Source organism: Oncorhynchus tshawytscha, linkage group LG23 (assembly GCF_018296145.1).
Source record: "Oncorhynchus tshawytscha isolate Ot180627B linkage group LG23, Otsh_v2.0, whole genome shotgun sequence".
NCBI classification, from domain to species: Eukaryota; Metazoa; Chordata; class Actinopteri; order Salmoniformes; family Salmonidae; genus Oncorhynchus; species Oncorhynchus tshawytscha.
The window spans coordinates 8,120,711-8,134,936 of NC_056451.1; the positions used below are offsets into that span (position 1 = coordinate 8,120,711).

The 14,226-nt window shown below is 41.6% G+C and overlaps 1 protein-coding gene across 2 annotated transcripts in view; it reads right to left on the reverse strand.

The window, feature by feature from the left end:
* Positions 1-671: 671 nt before the first annotated feature.
* Positions 672-14,226, reverse strand: part of LOC112223054 (mannosyl-oligosaccharide 1,2-alpha-mannosidase IA) — a 231,272-nt gene continuing 217,717 nt past the window's right edge. For both annotated transcript variants that reach the window (XM_024386002.2, XM_024386004.2), the window contains exons 9-12: positions 11,275-11,494; positions 8,271-8,443; positions 4,019-4,134; positions 672-2,463 (exon numbers count right to left, since the gene is read on the reverse strand). In XM_024386002.2, coding sequence (XP_024241770.1) covers positions 2,319-2,463; positions 4,019-4,134; positions 8,271-8,443; positions 11,275-11,494 — 654 coding nt within the window. In that variant the 3' untranslated portion in view covers positions 672-2,318. The remainder of the gene's footprint in view (positions 2,464-4,018; positions 4,135-8,270; positions 8,444-11,274; positions 11,495-14,226) is intronic.

Sequence of the window (14,226 nt, forward strand, 5' to 3'; positions counted from 1 at the left end):
CGGCATAAAGTATGTCTAGATGTTATGCAAAGAACTACCTTCACATGAGTTGTACTCAATGTACAGACTGTTTGAAGGCTTAGCTGGCCCTTCGGCTCACTCTTTCACACTATACCTTCTGGCTTCACTTAACCAAACACCCACTGGCTTCACTCAACCAAACACGCACTCCCCAGCAGTGTTTAGTGTACCTGGGCCCAGATTCACAAACCACTTCTTACACAAAAACATAAAAAGCTTCTAATGGAGTTTTGTGAATCTGGGCCCTGAAATACAACATGAACAAGAACCAAGAGCCATGTAAATATTTTGAACCTTGATGTCATGGAGAGTGATCTTGTCTGATATTGACAGTCTTGGTTGCTAAGGTATAGGAAACATTGTATTGGTAGACCTGGAGCGCAAAGCTACAGAAAGCAGAGCTTAGGAGCTTTGCAGATTTTCAGCATTGGTGGTAAAGATACGTGATGAGGTTTCATATGTGAAGTATGGTGAAGCTCTTAGGTCTTCCACATCAATAGGTTAAGTTGACAGTTGTGTATTCTGGAAATACACTTAGTCAATGTGTTGGAAGGTGAGGTCAAACAGATTTTACACTCCATACAGTAATAACCATAAGCAGTAATATTAGGGACAGACAACAACAAAAAATCCAGACAAAGCGAATGAAGTTGCTTTAAATGTACAAAGTTGCACAGGTCTTTTATCAGTATTTGAAAATATTCAACAATGAAAGATAAGTAATAACAATAATTAATATCAACCAGAGCTATAATTAAAAGTCAAACATTTTTCCTCTTTTACAGAAACACCTGAGGGAAGCAAATTAAAAAGAAATGAAAATAATTATGTAATTAAGTGAAATAAATCACAAAATAAACTGAAGATAAGCTAATACAGGGGTCCATTACATTCATCCAGGTATGTACAGCACATTCTCTCCACAACTGTATTGGACAGCAGTGATGATACGAATAAGGATGAAATAGGAAAGCGCCATTTCACATTCCCCTCAACGGTGTACATTTGAGCAAACCCTTAACCTCAAGCCTAACTTTCCCCACTGTGGATTTGAGAGAGCTGAAGCTCTCGATGAGGGCTGTTAACTTTGGCAAGCATATTTGAGCCCAGTCATACTAGGCAACTAGGACTAGCTGTGGTGATATTGCCTCTTGGGTGGTTGTGACTGCTTGTGTTACAGTAACAGGATTGAGACTTGTGTCTTAGTCACAGGACTGACACCCGTTCTACAGTGTTGCAGTAATATGACTGACACTTGTGTTACGATGTTGGCCACAGGACTGACACTCGTTGTATAGTATTACAGTCACAGGACTGACACCTGTTCTACAGTGCTACAGTAACTTGTGTTACAATAACAGGACTGACACTTGTGTTAAAGTCACAGGACTCACACAATGTGAAGTTACGCTCTGAAAGGCGGTGAGGAGGATTCAACACAGACTTGGCCTTATGAAAATATGTCACCAGTATTGTACTCAAAACAAATGATAAAGAAAAATGTGAGACACTCCCCTCTCTCCAACAACCTCTTCCGTTTTCAATTGTTCCCATGCCTGTTATTATTCATTTAACCTGTTTCTGCAAAGAAACTCTGACTAAACAATCATTTAAGGTGGATTACATTTCACAATTGTCTATACATTTTAATATTCAACACCATTCAACACTCCATATTAGTCCGTCATCTTACTATTGGTCAAATCCCACCACAAAATAATATGTCTAGGGAATTATGAGAGGGTGAACAAAAGAACGAACAACTTTGGTCAAAGAGACAGAGAAAAAAGCCAGAAAAAAAAGCAATGACAAGATCAAGTGAAATCATTGATTCTGTTTTTCACCGCAATCGATTAAAGAAAAAGCTCAGTGGTTTTCTCTCTCTCTCTCACAACATGGCCCATAACACAGCACTCCTCCCATTACATTTGGGTCTGCAAGATACTCTTGGTTTCCTCACAGAGGAAAGAAGGAAAGAAAAAAAGGTGCTCTTTTCATGAAAATCATGTTCGTCTTGATTGTCCACAGAAAGTAATGCCGGCAGGAAGTAGTCCCGGCCCGGCTCAAGGATATACAATCACAGCGTATACGACAAGATCCTTTACTGGAAAGGAATTAAAAGTCTGTGACAGGGCCCAAGGGACGCTGGCCCTGCATTTTGTTGTGGTGGTGTTAGCTGTGTGTAATGTTGTCATGTGTGTGTCTATGTGTGTGCGTTTGTATGCATGTGATGTAAGAATACGTGTTACTCTGTGTCTGTATGCAGGTGAGTTGTGCAGTGGTTGTACAGCAGGCTGCTACTCCGAGGTTGTCTTGTCGTGTGTCCCTCCCTCCCCCTGTAGGCAGCGCTTGCGGACGACGGGCAGGGGGTGAGCTTCCGTGTTGAACACCCAGTCCTCCAGAGGAAGCAGGTCATCGTCAGAGAAGAGCAGGTATAGATACCTGAGAGGGACAAACAGCGTCAGTGTCTGGGGGAAAGGAACGGCTAGAATAAAGGATTCCCTGGCTAGTTTTCTCCTAGACTACGGGTATCTAAACAAATACATAATGGCTATAATGCTATTGTATGAGCCAATAAAACATGTTTTAATCATGGTTGGGCAATGATAGATGAACTACTTACTGATGTAACGACATGACATTCTTTGCTTTCGTAAAACAAGTCTCTTTAGTCATGTCTCACGACTACTGAATGAATTATTGACGAATACAATGAATGATGAACAACCGCAAGGTGAAGCGTGTCCTTTATTTAAAGAAGCGTGTGTTTCATCCCCCCCAACGTTTTTAAGGGTTCTTTATCTAAGGGGGCCCAGACGGCACTCACAAGTTCCTCATGGCTCTATTAGGTCTGATACATCATCACAATGTGGATTGTCCACATCACCTAACCAGCCCAGCGCAAACTCAGAGTCTGAGAGGGGGGTAAGATGGAGTCTTTCAGCTGAATCAGAATGGGAATTACTCAATTTCTTTTCCTTTCGTGCTAAAAAAAAACACCATTGAAAGGGTTTGTCTGTAAATGTCGAAATGAAGATACTGTGCTTGAGTGCACTCAACATATTGTGTGAATATCTTAAGACTAATGTGAGTGTTCTCACGATGGACAGGAACGTCGATCGGGCGGAAAGTGTATACCAAAGCTAATGAGAAAAAAATGATTCATGCATTAAGACCCTATAGAGTCTAAGCCAGGGGGATGGGGGTTCTACTAAGCTAACGTTTGGAATTGTTTTAAGATGGTCATACCAAGGATCATTTATCTATTTGATTTTAAGTTTTAGGATCCTTTAAGGTATCAATTATTTTACTTTAAGGTAACAATTAATTTATCAAACATTGAATTTGTCCTTACTGCTATTATTAGCCCATAGAAATGCATTGAATAACAGCTTCATACATGGACAAACAAACAGATAGTCCCCCCCCCCAAAAAAATAATCTAAAAGAAGTTTGTTCTGAACTGTCTGTCCTATATCTGAGAGATATAAGAAAGATTAGGAATGATTTTCTTTGTTATTTTCTTGTGAGGCTTGTGGGCGTCCTAGAGCGAAACAACCGACATGTACATGTTTGTGAGAGTCTCATCTGTCCATAGAGGGGTCAAACTACTACAGGCGTTTTCGTGAGAAGACAGATTTTTCGGGATGTCTCATGGTCCGACAAACCCCTCTCTAGCTTTGCCACCTTTCACCGCAGATGCGGAAGGGCAACATCGGTGGGTTGAGATTTTTATGCAAAATGAAATCTCTAGCATAAACTGGGGATTTTTGTATTATGCTAATTCGATTGACCGTAGGGGGTTTTAAACTGCATATGCCATTTACTTCATACTACTTCTCAGAAACTGTATATGCCATTTACTTCATACTACTTCTCAGAAACTGTACATGCCCTTTACACTTAGCGGAATAAGCTCTGTAGCCGTCTAAAAAGCAAAGTGTTTGCTGGTATATTCTCAGTAGGGGGGGACGTTGACTGGCCGTGTTACACTTACTTGAGTGTCTCGGAGAGGAAAAAGCTTTGTTGCATGTTATCGTGGCTGACTGTCTGGGCGTACACGTCTCGGATCCCAGAGAAACCAGCTTCGACTCTGCAGTGTTGCTCCAGAGCCTGGGGAGAAGAATAGAAAGAAGAGCGCAGGAGGGATGTTCATGTCAAAATGGACATGTATTATAACAGTAGTCAGCCAATGGGCACAGACAGCATCTTCCTACCTATCGACGTAATGACTGCAATTCATATCAAATCAAGCTTCAGTAGTAGGACTGCAGCTCTCAAGTGCTGGAGTTGGGCAACCTCGAATAAGGGAGTGTTTGTCAAGGGGGTGGTCATGTGCTAATCATCCTGGCTAGTTCTGCCCTCATGTCAGCCGTGTCAGACGTAGTGTCGCAGGGCCCTAATAAGGGAACATGGGTTGTTTATGGAGAACCAGAGAGAGATGCGTCAACCTAGTACCATGTCCTCAAACACACTATTTTACCTCACAGCACATTCACCTCATACGACACCAAACACAAAGCCTACTTGTATTAAGGTCTTGTCTGGGGCACCTTATACCATATTCAACGGTGTCCAGCAGCACGAGTGAGAACAAGAGGTTGGGGTCGAGGTGGTAAATGGGGGCAGAGCTAATAATGTGGCTGTAGAAAGGACACTTTCGCCGTCGCAACGGGGGTTGGGATGATAGATGTAGCATTCATCCTGTGTGATCAGACTGACAGGGTTGACACATGCATTAATCATGGGGCACAAAGGTCGGCAAAAACCCACACTTTGCTTCTTCTCGTGCAGATCCAACAGCAAGAATGGGGGTCTGTGTTAATTATGGTGCATTAGTCTGCCTTTGTCAAGGGGTAATAATAGGCTAATCAGCCTGGCTAGTTCTGCCCTCACACTGCCTTGTCAGATGTAGCATCGCAGTGCCTTGACCGTGTTCAATTATATGTACTGTACATTAGTTCCTCGAGAGAATATGTATGGATAGAGACCAGTACAGATGTCAGATCTTAATTTGACCCCTTTTGTCGCAGGAGGGTAATCAGTTAAAAAAAAAATCTATTGTTTTATTATATGTTGAAGGCAAGCAACAGGTATAATAAATTATTGGTTTTCTCAGTGCCTATGTGGTCCTACAGCCACTAACCCCGCACACATACAGTGGGGCAAAAAACGGATTCATTAAAAATCCTACAATGTGATTTTCTGGATATTCTTTTTCTCATAGTTGAAGTGTCCCTATGATGAAAATTACAGTTGTCTCTCATCTTTTTAAGTGGGAGAACTTGCACAATTGGTGGCTGACTCAATACTTTTTTGCCCCACTGTATGCCAGAGTCGGCATGGCTTCGAATCCGGCCCACTACCCTTTGACTCATGGATGAATGTATTTTTTTGAAGCATTAATTCTGCACATTTACAGGATGAATTGCACAGGGTTACAGCACAGGTGTCCAACTCATTCCACGGAAGGCCGAGTGTCTGTGGGGATTCGCTCCTCACTTGTACTTGATTGATGAATTAAGGTCACTAATTAGTAAGGAACTCCCCACACCTGGTTGTCTAGGGCTTAATTGAAAGTAAAAAACTCAAACCTGCAGACACTAGGCCCTCCATGGAATGAGTTGGACACCCCTGGGTTACAGGGTTAAAACCGAAACAACTTGAAGGTTAACAGTTTGGGGTAGGCAACCCTATTCCTGGAGAGTCGCAGGTATTTCTGTTTTTATTTAACCGACCTGGAAGACCAGGTGTGTTGAATCACTGAACTGATCAAACCTGATCAATTAGCTCAGTTGGTCAGTTCAGTGATTGACTAAATTCAACACACACGGTTGGTACTGTAATCAGAACAACTTAGTCCTTTTTGAACAGAAGGGCGATTTATCTATTTGACAAACATTCTGTGCAATCGAAATAAACGATTTAATTATTTACCATCAAAATTATACTATGGCAATTACCCAACACTGTATGAATGGAAACTGTTGGTGTAACCTATTGTTATTATTTTATTTGTTTCCTATTTATGTTCTCCTAAAGTGTCTGGTATGGTCATTTCTTATCAAGATCAGGGGTAAAATATCCCTGGAATAATATTTGAAATGTGTAAATAAATCAAGTCAATCGGGAGATTGTTTACATACAGTTTACATACACTTAGGTTGGAGTCATTAAAACTCGTTTTTCAACCACTCCACAAATTCCTTGTTAACAAACTATAGTTTGTTTTTGCCAAAACTATCTACTTTGTGCATGAAACAAGTCATTTTTCCAACAATTGTTTACAGACAGATTATTTCACTTATAATTCACTGCATCACAATTCCAGTGGGTCAGAAGTTTACATACACTAAGTTGACTGTCTCTTTAAACAACTTGGAAAATTCCAGAAAATTATGTCATGGCTTTAGAAGCTTCTGATAGGCTAATTGACATCATTTGAGTCAATTGGGGGTGCACCTGTGAATGTATTTCAAGGCCTACCTTCAAACTCAGTGCCTCTTTGCTTGACATCTTGGGAAAATTTTTAAAAATCAGCCAAGACCACAGAAGGAAAACGTCTGGTTCATCTTTGGGAGCAATTTCCAAATGCCTGAAGGTACCACGTTCATCTCTACAAACAATAATACACAAATATAAACACCATGGGACCACACAGCCGTCATACTGCTCAGGAAGGAGACGCGTTCTGTCTCCTAGAGATGAACGTACTTTGGTGCGAAAAGTGCAAATCAATCCCAGAACAACAGCAAAGGACAATGTGAAGATGCTGGAGGAAACAGGTACAAAAGTATCTATATCCACAGTAAAACGAGTCCTATATCGACATAACCTGAAAGGCCGCTCCGCAAGGAAGAAGCTACTGCTCCAAAACCGCCATAAAAAAGCCAGACTACGGTTTGCAACTGCACTTGGGGACCAAGATTGTACTTTTTCGAGAAATGTCCTCTGGTCTGATGAAACAAAAATAGAACTGGTTGGCCATAATGACCATTGTTTTGTTTGGAGGAAAATGGGGGAGGCTTGCAAGCCGAAGATCACCATCCCAACCGTGAAGCACGTGGGTGGCAGCATCATGTTGGGGGGGTGCTTTGCTGCAGGAGGGACTGGTGCACTTCACAAAATAGATGGCATCATGAGAAAGAAAATTATGTGGATATATTGAAGCAACATCTCAAGACATCAGTCAGGGAGTTAAAGCTTGGTCGCAAATGGGTCTTCCAAATGGACAATGACCCCAAGCATACTTCCAAAGTTGTGGCAAAATGGCCCAAGTTAAACAATTTGAAGGCAATGCTACCAAATACTAATTGAGTGTATGTAAACTTCAGATCCACTGGGAATGTGATGAAATAAATAAAAGCTGAAATCAATCATTCTTTCTAATTTTATTCTTACATTTCACATTCTTAAAACAAAGTGGTGATCCTAACTGACCTAAGACAGGGACTTTTTACTGGGATTAAATGTCAGGAATTGTGAAAAACTGAGTTTAAATGTATTTGTCTAAAGGTGTATGTAAAAGTCCGACTTCAACTGTATTTGTGCCAGAAAGGCGTGGTAGACCTAGATGGTAGACCTATATGTGCGCGCTGAAGGCAGCAGCCCTAGCAGCTAGACCACCTCAGGCCACAACTGAACTACATTTTTACCTTTGGATCCACTTGAAACTTGTATGATGTAACCTAGTGTAGACCAATATTTATCTTGTGTTATTAAGCTATATAAAATGATAAAACGACAATTGATGTGTATGGCTGCATTTCAGATAAATTTTTGTACATTTGAATGTTGAAGTAATAGGACCTAGGCCTAGCGTTTAAGCGAGCGAGAGAGAACATTATTTTGATAGCAAGCCCTGATCCAAATGACTCGACTGCCCCCCACATGGAGAAAGGACAGCTGCTATTTTTCAGGGACTCGTTTTTGAATTTCCTGATGCAGCAGGAACATTCTCTGCCACGAGTGATCGCGTTAAGATCCGACATCTGAATATGTTTTTAAATCATATTTCAAGAACACATTCTAGAATCACTGTTTTATTGTTCTTTTAAACATCCTTGTTAAATGCACTTTAATGATAAGCACCAGATCTCCACTCAGTTTAAACTCATTGCTCAACAAAACGTAACAAATAAAACCAGAAGATATTTTGGAGATAAAGTACCAGAGTTAAAAGTCATTACTTTAGTGAAATTATGGCTGCAGCATGAAGACTGTGCAACGTTAACGTCTGCGTGACTCACCTCCACTGCCTCCCAGCCCCACTCCCGGTACTTGGGGTCATGGGTCAACCTCCACATGTACATGTAGCTCTCGATGACCTCCGGCCGCAGGATGTAGTATCTGTCACTCAGTCTGGTCGCCGTGGCTTCTGCCCCACCGTCGAATCGGAATGCCTCGGGCCCTAATTTAGTAGCTAAAGGGAGATTAGAGAGACACAGAGTGAACAGATTAAATGATGTACTTAAAAAAAACATGAGGGATGAGGAATTTTATTTGAGTCAATTTATATTTAAGTTAATCGTTTGTTCAATCAGTCTTCTGAGGTACTGAAAAAAAATGTAAACGAACAATATAGCTGTGGGTGAATTAGCAACGCATTATAAATAATATATCCCTGGCACACAGTCACGAATCCAACATTACGCTCGAAAAAGTCATGGAAAATGAGCTCCACAATAAAGACCTGTTCCCCAGTTGGTCGTGTAATCCAGATGGTCTACACATTCTCTCTCTGTTAGCCGGCAGCCACTCTGGAAGGCCATAGCGACAACATGTGAACAGGATTCCCATCTACAGTAGCACAATGGTTGCTATTCTGGGTAAATTCAGGGTAAGACCATTGGCATGCAACATTTCACATTTTGAACCGCAATCAGGATGTGTGTGTATTACTACGTATGTTACATGACACACGTTTTAAATATTGTGTTTTTTCCCCAAAACCTAGTGGGATATTTGCCAGGTCAAAAAAAAAAAAAAAACGCATCACATTCGCATTTTCACATGTGAAATCACACGCACATGTTAAGCTTAAATTTCACGTGAAATTATATTTCACATGTTAACACCATCTTTTCACATGAGGAGAATAACATGCTTTCACCTTACATGTGAATTGCAGTTTGCGAATATCGGATATGCAGTTATATTTCACATGTGGAATTGCAAGTTCACACGTGGGGTTGAAATAATGTTATTCCCCTCACATGCAAAAAGATGGTGTCACATGTTGCAGTAGCAAAACTTCCACTGGTGGAATTCGGGTGACCACATCTGTGGGACGAGGGAACGATTTTGCGGGACAGTGGGACAGAATAATAAAAATGTTCTGACATGACGATGGATCACATTCAAATGGCGACATAGTTCTGCCGTATGAAGGTCACTTGCCTGTTAAAGGGGCAATCCTTAGTTGCTACATCCATTTTTGGACTTTCTCACTGTAGTCACAACATCCATCTGGCAGGAGAGGAATGAGAGCAACAATGGCAGCAGTGGCATTTCCCTCCTTGACATCATCTCCTTTCTATTCCAGCACACACGACCGACTCCAACTTTCTTTCTTCTTTTTGAGAACAGAGAGCCCATCTGTCTTTTGAACTATTGACTGTTTTATGTTTCTATACATCAACTCCGATCCAACCTTCATCTCCTCCCCAACAGCGAGGCACATTAGCCAATGATGGAAAACTTTCAGACATTTTCTCTCATGTCTGAATCGATAGCCCCAATGCTGCCTGGCCTGCCTTGTCTTGGCTAGAAGACGGGGGCCAGCCGGCACTGTTGTGTTGATGGCACAGATCCAGACTCAGAGAGGAGCGGCAGAAGGAGAAACCCTTTTAACCTCCTTTCTCACTCCAAAGGCATCCAATCCAACAGAAGCTAAGAGGCTCTGAAGTGAAATATTGAGTAGCCCTCTAATGAGAGGGGAAAAAAAGAAGAATGAAAAATGAAAAAAAAAAGCAGAGGATGGCAATAAAAAGGAGGCGACGCCTTTTGGGTGGGGAGATCAAACGTCTTCTAAGTATATCGAGAAACCTGTTATGCGATGAGTCACATTAGCTGTATTTTCAGGATGAATCCAGTCTGCTCACCCTGTGGTGGAAACACTCAAAATTGATTCCGAAGAATATATTTCCGTGAAGTGTCAGGGCACCAAAAAATGGCAAGGGAGTTGATTAAAAGCAATACGGAAAAATGTAAAATGGCAATTGGAGTTCAATTTATGCAACTCTTTTGAGTTGGATATTTACTCCATTTGGTGTCGTTCATATGAACACCATGATCAGAATGGTTTTAACACAAAATGGGTTTGGGACCATATAAACCAAAAAATACTGTAAAATTAACTCTTGTGATTTTACTGTGTGTGTGGAATCTCATCAAGACTTGAGGATCTTGGTCTTGTTTGAATTTCACCCTCTCCAGGTTGAGTTGTACTACAAATCATTTGCCTGTGGTGTCAGACTCTCATTCTCTGTTTATTCTACAAATGACCGACATCTTGGTATTTCTCTCCATTCTGAATCACCACTGACTGCTTTCAAAGGAGTACTGCTTTTAAAGGAGGTCTGGTAGGACAGCATGAGTGCACATTGAAATGCCGAAAGATGACAAAGAATAATTTTGAATAACTTTTATTCTTCACACCAGAGACATGAGGTTCTGCAGCTCCCTATTAAGCCTTTACATCCAGCTTTTGAGGTGTAGCTTCCAGCTAGGAGTGATTCTCTGGTTTATTCAGGGGGAAATGAAATGTAAATTGGCTGCAGATTGTTTTATGTCCAATATGACTCCACCTCTCCCTGACAAAGGCCATGCACCCGAAACACTTCAGAGTTTTTAATCTCAAATCAAATCAAATCAAATCTGTCTCCATTGAACATGGCATACAAATAAAGGCATTTTAATTAATTATATGAAGAGTGACTTGATCCTCCATTCTTTTTGATGACCAATTTACCTCTTTTACCAAAGAGAACCTACTATGAATCAATCTGTCTATTTTTTTCTTTTTTGGGGGGTGGGGGTCACCAAATTCCTTCACTTAACAAGATAGTCTAACAGCAATGGAATTTTAATGACTTGATAATGTCCTGCACGATAACAGGAAAAGCTACAAATGCTCTGAATACCCAGAGCAGCATCCAGACATTGGATATCCAATATCCTTAAATACTCAACTTATACCTGTCCTTGGTCACACAGATGTCCTATACTCAATGCCTTCCCAGTCCTCCTCACCAGATCTACTGTAGCTCTCATGGCAGGTGTGTGTAATCTCTGCAGCCAGGTCCAGGTAGTGCTGTCTCTTCTCTGGAGCGCCGTCGTCCGCTCCGATCACCACCATGCCCCCGGAGAAGCAGGCCAGGTGGCCCATCTTGTGGTCCAGGATGCCCCCCCTCCACTCCGCCATATAGGTCAGCCCGCCAGGGGACTTCTGCACCAGGTTAGCCTCGATAGCCTGGGGGGGGGGTTGACATTTATAAATGGGTGAGACACAGATAAATCTATATTAACTGGCTGCACACTAAAGCACACACACACACAGAAACACCTCCATTCACATACAGTAGAACACAGCTTTTCTACCTTAGAAATTGAATCCAGGCTTGTTTTTCTAGTATTCTATATGTATGATTTCAACTCTGTGGGTTCTGAATGCTTCTGTTACTCTGAAACTGAGATGGGTGTTAGGTTCTTGTTTTCAGAGTAAATAACTCATGGACACTAGAGAAGCTTAACCAAGTTTAATTCTTCCCAAAGGGTCGACACAGCTGTAACTCAGACAAACAACATTTCACACAAGCACTGATATTTAACGTTTCCTCCTAGGCTGAGTCTCCTCCTACACATCTGAACAGCCAATGCATCTCTGTTGCTAGACAGAACCTTAGTGATATCTGTTCTTCCTCACTTCATCTGACCTGACCTCTGCCCCAAAGTGCTCACTCCTCCCCAACTCAAGGCTGTCATGGTGATTGATACCAGACTGTGTCTCTTCTCCTCCCAGAGGATCCCTGATGGCTAACAATAACCTATCCTGAGAAAATGTAAACGTTATACATTACCCTCTCTCTCTCTGTGACATTGTTAGGTTCCAAGATCTCCACCCGTCTCCCTTTCCACTTTCCCAAAGCCATCTGACTCCTACACATAACCACTCATTTCTGATGTAGCAACCATTCTCAATGATGCCTCAGATACTATAGTATTACCTCTGATCTATCATGTCTCTAGTATAGCAATGTTCAATTTGTGTGTGCCCAATTTTTAGTATGGCTTCTTCTATCCACAATGCTCTGTGGATGCATGTTTTGTAGACATACTATCTATTCACATGGCCATTGTGAACAACATGTCCATATTGGGATGTGTGTCTGCATTTATGTGTGGAATTAGTTATACACCCCATAACACATGGACAGGTCTGTGGCAAATTGACGTCAAGCCTCCTTGACATTCTATTCTGACTCAAGGAGAGAGAGAGAGAGAGAGAGAGAGAGAGAGAGAGAGAGAGAGAGAGAGAGAGAGAGAGAGAGAGAGAGAGAGAGAGAGAGACTTTAAGAGGAAATCTATTGAAGTTTCTCTCTCTCTCTCTCCCTGGTGCAATCTCTCCTGCCAGAGTTTGCCTTTCTTTGGAAAGTTAGGAAACAGAGTAAGGCATCTCGGGAGATCAATACCCAATGACTCATTTTTCTTTCTCTCTCTCTTGCTCATTATGTGTTTGGATATAAGAATGCAATGCATAGCATAAACTTTTATGAAATGGCCAATCCACTGCCTAGATAGCTGAAACAAGTTAATCTTGCTTCTAGCGCATAAGACATCGATCCCTTCCATTGTCATTCTTATGGGTGGCCCCTGTGGGAATCAAACCGACGATCCTAAAACCTAGCAAGCATTTCTATGAAATCTTACCCCCAAATGTGACACTGCTCATTAAAACATAAACTTCCCAGTACTCTAATACACACTGAGTGTACAAAACATTAGGAACACCTTCCTAATATTGAGTTGCACTCCCTTTTGCCCTGAGAACAGCCTCAATTCATCGAGGCATGGACTCTACAAAGTGTCAAAAACGTTCCACAGAGATGCTGGCCCATGTCGACTCCAATGCTTCCCACAGTTGTGTCAAGTTGACTGGATGTACTTCGGGTGATACCATTCTTGATACACACGGGAAACTGTTGAGCATGAACAACCCAGCAGCATTGCAGTTCTTGACAAAGTCAAACCTACTACCATACCCCATTCAGAGACCCTTAAATCTTCTGTCTTGAACATTCACCCATTCACATCCTTCTTTAACCGGTCTCCTCCCCTTCAGCTACACTGATTGAAGCGGATTTAACAAGTGACATCAATATGGGATCATAGCTTTCACCTGGATTGACCTGGTCAGTCTATGTCATGGAAATAGGTGTTCATAATGATATGAATGCTACTGTAATCCATGTTTTCCCATGACTGAATTCCTTACGGGCAGATATGGTGAGACGTTTCTAATTAGGTGTTGTCTGCCGTTACCATGTTGTTGGGATTAATTGAAATGTGTGGCATTTCACACACTGTCTTAATTAGCATCTAAGGGGATGTTCACTTTGTATCTATTAATTAGTATCTACCTTCATTTGAAAGCTAATCCATTATTTGAATACTAATGCAAATGAATACTGTACTAGCTACGCTTGAGAGCACTATACAAACACAAACAGTGTGGCTATGGTGTGATACCAGAAAACTATAACTATGTTAAATACCAGGCCACAGGAGAGAGATTGTCTATAATTCATGTATTTGCCTCTGGCTTGACCCTCCAATGAGCAAATAGTCTCATCAGCCTAAAAGACGAGCATCAATGGTATTTAAGGAGAAGATATTGTGCTAATTGATGGCTGAGGGATTAGGTGTATGTGTGTGGAGGAGGTTGTGTGTGTCGTGCCATGTTTGTGAGGGTGTATGTGTGGTGTGTGAGTGAGTGTGTGCGTGCGTGTATTTGCGTGTATGAGAGTGTTTGCTCACGTACGCCGTATGTACGCCGTACGACCGTATGTTTGTGACTCTGTGCGCACACTTACACACACACGTGTGTGTTGTCGCGTGTGTGTTTGTGCCACCCAGGTTGCCGATACTCGTTATGATATGCTGTAAAAGTCCGCTGAATTCTAAAACTACAGCAATAACAGACCC